The 5383-nt window shown below is 61.3% G+C and overlaps 1 protein-coding gene across 1 annotated transcript; it reads left to right on the top strand.

Moving 5' to 3' along the window:
- Positions 1 to 940: 940 nt before the first annotated feature.
- Positions 941 to 4053, top strand: TFF1 (trefoil factor 1). Its single transcript, NM_001002992.1, is given in 3 exon segments — positions 941 to 1047; positions 3400 to 3552; positions 4007 to 4053. Coding segments are annotated over 3 exon segments (246 nt in total). The 5' UTR covers positions 941 to 971; the 3' UTR covers positions 4024 to 4053.
- The last annotated feature ends 1330 nt before the right edge of the window (positions 4054 to 5383 follow it).

Below are 5383 nucleotides of genomic sequence, written 5' to 3'. Positions count from 1 at the left end.
AAGTTAATTTAGGTAAACAAGTTAAAATACACAGTTCCTCTGAGTTGGATGTTAGACACTCTCAAATTTTCTTTTTTTTAGGGGGCAGTGGGGAGGAGTGGAGGGAGAGAGAACCTCAAGCAGACGCCCCACTGAGTGCAGAGCCCAATGCGGGGCTCGATCTCATGACCCTAAGATCACAACCTGAGCCAAAAGCAAGTGTCAGAAGCTCAACGGATGTGGCCACCTGGGCACCCCCATTCTCAATGTCAGGCCGCCTGGCGGGAGGCCCCTCTGCACGAGCCAGGTTCCCCCGTGAGGGACCCGATGGAGCTCTGCTGCCCTAGGACCTGGCCCTGGGCACGCCCCACAGACAGAACTCCAGGGAAAGATGAAGTCTGCAGACCGAGGGCCCTGGGGGAGGGGCGCCGGGGGTGCAGGCCTCCTCCTTTCCTGCCGCTCGTGCGCAGCCTCGGCTCCCCCCAGCCCTGGGGGTCGTTGGAGGTCACTGGCATGCCGACCTGGAGGGGATGGCCTGGCGGGCTGGGCCCTTGCTCCTTCTGCTGCCCGCACCCCCTCCCCCAAGGTCCGACCGCCCCGGAGGCGACCCCCTGAGCCACCGCTGACATGACTGTGCCTCTCTGCCAGCTCTCACATGACTCACCCTTCCGTGAGTGTGGTGTTGACATTCGCAGGAGGGCCCCCACTGCGGTTAGGAGCGCGATCGGGTCAGGCCCAGGGGGCAGGAGGGACGTTCTGAATCTCAGGTCCCTCGGCCAGGATGACGGTGCACCTCGGCGCTTGCCCGTATCAGCAAACCCGTTTTAATCAGTGGAGATTACCTGGAGCGGAGGACTGTGGGACCCTCCTTAGGCAAACGTTACCCAACACTCTTTGGGCAAACAGAGCCTGCGCATAAAACCAAGGGCCTGCCCACGGTCCCATCCCCGACTCGTGGTCTCCCCTGGAGCAGAGAGGACGCTCACGCCACCATGGAGCACAGGGTGATCTACGTCCTGGTGTTGGTCTGTGCACTGACCCTCAGCTCCCTGGCCCAGGGCCAGCAGGGTAAGTGGCCCTCCTCCCACCTCCCAGTGGTCACCAGGCCCTGGTCAGCCCCCCACCCCCGGGGGACCCTGGGCCACCACCCATGCATTTGAGCCAAGCGCTGTTCTGGGACCTGGGAGGATTTTAGGGGGTGAAGGTGGGCAGAGAGCACCAGCAGGGCGATGGCCACCGGAGCTCCGAGCGCTGCTGTGGGGATGCGGGCGCCCTGGTCACGGCTCGCTGTGTCCAGCACCCACCACTCCCAACACAGGACCTCGAAGAGAGGTCTTGGAGGGGGGGTGTGAGAACAACTACTCCCCCAGATGTCCAAACCGGACGCTGGTCAAAGCCGCCCAGATGCCCAAGTGCATTTTCCGCGGATGAATGTCCCCTGAGGACCCCTGTGGTCTCTAAATATTTTATTTTACTTTATTTTTTTTAATAATAAATTTATTTTTTATTGGTGTTCGATGTACGGGGTACATCTCCGTGGTGCCACAAGCCACGGAGTGCTCTGCCCCTTAAGCTACTGTCTCCGATCCTGGACCCTGGAGTGGGGCGTCGGCCACGGGGGCACAGGGTGGGGGGTGACGAGGGCTCCGGAGAGCACTTTGCCAGCTGCACTGTGCTCGATAAGTGTTACTCATTCTCGGCAGGTGCCGTGGCCAAAGGTTTCCCAGGATTTCCAGACAAGGGTTTCCATAGAGGTTTGAGGAGAGGGAGAGGAAACTATGGTTTCCATGCACCTTGGGGTGCCTTCTGAGGACCTGATGGAGAATGAAAAACAATGGGGTACACACATGTATGCACACACACACACACATGTGCACATGTGCACAGGCACATGTGCACATGCATACAGGCACATGTACACAGGCACACAGTGCACATGCACACATACACACGTGCACACACATGCACACACGTGCACATGCACACATACACAAGGCAGACATGCACACATGTGCATGCACACAGGCACACACATACACACATGCATATAGGCATACATGCACACAGGCATACAGGCACACATGCATATGCACACATACACAAGGCACACATGCACACACATGCACATGCACACAGGCACACACATGCATACAGGCATACATGCACACACATGCACACGCACATAGGCACACACATGCACATGCAACATACATAAGGCACACATGCGCATGCACACATATGCACATGCACACAGGCACACACGTACACACATGCACGCACACAAATGCACACACGTATGTATGTACGCACACATGCATACAAGCACACACACAGCTCCTCCTGACTTCACAAGCGCCCTGGGGGTAGGTAATGCCACCTGCAGAGGCCACCCTGCCAGTGAGAGGTGGCCCAGACCTTTCCCGCGAAGCCACAGACCCTTCCTTCAGAGACGGCTTGAGGCGGCCCGGGGAGGAGAGCACAGAAGCCCTGGGGGCAGCTCCCTCGTGGGCTCGCCTTCTCCATTAGGCCTTGCTGGGTTTAACAGAGGAACGGATGTGGGTTCAGCCCCTTCGGTTCTCCTGGGTAGACCTCAGGGAGCCCTGCCTCCCCGGCGCGTCTGCCCCACGCGTCCTCCGCCGTGCTGGCCTCCACCATCCTCAGGGGTCGAGGCTACAGAGCGCCTGCGGCACCCACACACCCTAGTCTCCGCGTCTTTCCTGCAAACGGACCTCCACCCCTGAAATACACCTTGCGCACGCTCTCTCCTCTCCTCTCTCTCCTCTCCTCTCTCTCTCTCTCGACTGCCTTTGAACACCTGTTCCCGCCGCAGGGTACACCCACTGCCCCATCCCCACCTGGTCAACCTCCTCCCACAGGAAGCCGTCCTTGCTTTGTTCAACCCTGTCCTTGTCCCTTCCGTACTCGCCCTCAGCGCCCTGGGATGCCCACCCTGCGCAGTTTCGGACATTTACTTGCTTTTCTCCTCCATTAGACGGTTAGTGTCTTAGCCACGACCTCTCTGTTTTTAATTTCTGGGTCCCCATCAGCTGGCGCAGGGCCCCGCACGCGCTCGATCCTCGGTGACCTTCACCGTCGACTCACGCTGCGCCGATTTCTGTTTCGAGCACGGGCGGCATTCGGGAGATATTTCCTGACTGAGTAACGTCAGAGTGTTGTTTGTGGAAGTAAATGAACGCGTGGATACGTTACGTCGGGAGGGGGAACGTCGACAAACCCTGGGCACCTTGCATTTGCCCTGCGCTGAAGGGTTTTCATGTCCGGAGATGGGGACAGGACGCCCCCTGTCCTCTGAGCCCCGAGTCCCCATCCGTGGCACCAGCTGGCTGCCTGCTGGTTCAGTTGGAGAAGGAAGGCCCGGGTCGGCTGGTTCTCAGCTGCCTCTTGCCTCTGCCCTTCCAGAGACGTGCACGGTGGCCCCTCACCACAGAGACAACTGCGGCTCTCCGGGCATCACGCCTTCCCAGTGTAAGGACAAGGGCTGCTGTTTCGACAACACAGTTCGTGGGGTCCCGTGGTGCTACTACCCTGTGGCCGTGGACAACCCTCCCGAAGGTATGGCCTCGGTGGCTCTGTGGGGTCTGAGGATGCAGAATCAGGGAGGAAACCCCATGGGGGCTCAGGGGTCCCCTTAGTCTGCACGGCCAGCCGTGCTTGCACCCACGAGGGGGGCCCCAGTGTGAGCGTGGTGGTGGGGGGTCCAGCCTGCATCAGGCTGACGTCGGGGTGGGGACCCAAAGACGAGGCTCAGAGAGCCGCTCAGCGAGGAGTCCGTGTTTGTCCCCGTTCGTCTTCGCGCCGCTGAGCGCAAGCCCGTGGAGAGTCCTGCTGGCACTTTCCGCCCCCTTGGGCGGGAGCCCAGAAAGTCACAACAAAGACATGAAGGGGGGCGCATTTTCTAAGAAATTTTCCCCCTGGGGCCTCCAAGGGGGGATCTCTGCGGTGATTTCGCAGCGAGCACACCCCAGGTTCTCACTGCCTGTGTCTCCTTCCCCCCCTCGCCCCTCAGAGGAGTGTCCCTTCTAGATGCCTGCGGCGGAGCATCGCCAGGAGCTGGGCGGCCTCGCTGGGCGCCCGGGAGCCCCGCCACCCCGTCCCCGTCCCCGGCAGCCACGCGGGGGCCCCCTCGCGCATCCGCACCTCGGCTCGCTGCATCGCCGGACTGCGCACAGCCCTGGACTCAAAATTGGCTTAAAAATTAAAAGAGATGAATGTTGCTCGTGCTTTCTGTTCTTTTTAAAGATTGCAAACGGCTGTCCTTTCTTTGCAAGGGGGGTGCGGCCTCCGTCCACGGGTCCCCCTGCCCCGGAGGGGGGAATGAGGCGCTCGCAGGGCCGCCCAGGCCGACCGGGTGTGGGCAGCGGGGGCAGCGCCCAAGGCCGCCAGACCGTCACGCGGCTGAGCATCCCGGGGGGCAGCGCCTGCGCCTGCCTCCCCACACCGCGTGGTCTAGAGCGTGACGTGGTGCTTCGGGCAGCCATTCTGTGCTCATGAGGAAAAGCCACAGGCCTAGAGCCCTGACGCCCGTGACCTGACGCATGTGACTCACTCGCCTTGAGACCTCGTGTTGAGCAAACCCAACGGTCCTGATGGGTCAAAACGCAACTACTGGGGTTTCTGTCGCTTGAGAACACGCCAGGGCCCCCCGTGAAGGTGCTTCGACTGAGTCCTCCAGGCTGGGCCGGTCCCTTCGTCCCCTCCTCCGCGCCTGGTGTCTTAGCCCGACCTCCCTCTAAGCCCCCCCCCCGCCCCGTGGGGCTCTCAGCCGAACATCGGGCTACGCATGGGGTGAGAGCAGCAGCAGGGGGAGGTGTGTGGGGACGCTCAAAAGGCACATCTTCATGTTTTCAAAACCAACTCCCTTCCAAGTGATACCTCATCCTGACCTTCGTGGCCCCGTAAGTGACGAGAAGGGGGCCGCGTGGGCCGACACGCTCCCGACCGGCCCCGCCACCCTCCTGAATCACGGGCCTACTGAGGATCTCAAGGGTGCAAGGAGGGGACGCAGGGGCGGGGAGGCTGGGACACCTGAGCAACCGCCCATGTTGTTCCTTCATGAGTCACACGCTCCCTCATGCACCGAATAGGTGAGGCCTCTAGTGGGGCCGACGCGGCGGGACATTAGGTCGGGAGGTGTCTCCCTCTAGCTCACGCCCCAGGGAACCGTGTGGCTCTGGGGACACTTCGCATGATGCACAGACCAGGGGCCCCGTGACTCGAGATGCTCCTGTGGCCTGGGGTGTCCAGCAGGGCCGGGTGACAGGGGTGACTGACTACGTGGGTCCCCGCCGCGGGAGGGAGGGGGCCGAGGGCCGGCGAGCAGCTCAGCTCGGCCTCCCAGCCTGGGACCTGGAGAGAAATCGGGTCCGCCGTCCACCTTGGACCG

This window comes from Canis lupus, chromosome 31, assembly GCF_011100685.1.
Source record: "Canis lupus familiaris isolate Mischka breed German Shepherd chromosome 31, alternate assembly UU_Cfam_GSD_1.0, whole genome shotgun sequence".
NCBI lineage: Eukaryota > Metazoa > Chordata > Mammalia > Carnivora > Canidae > Canis > Canis lupus.
Note: the sequence above shows the minus strand (reverse complement) of the source record. Positions and strands in the feature narration are given on the sequence as shown.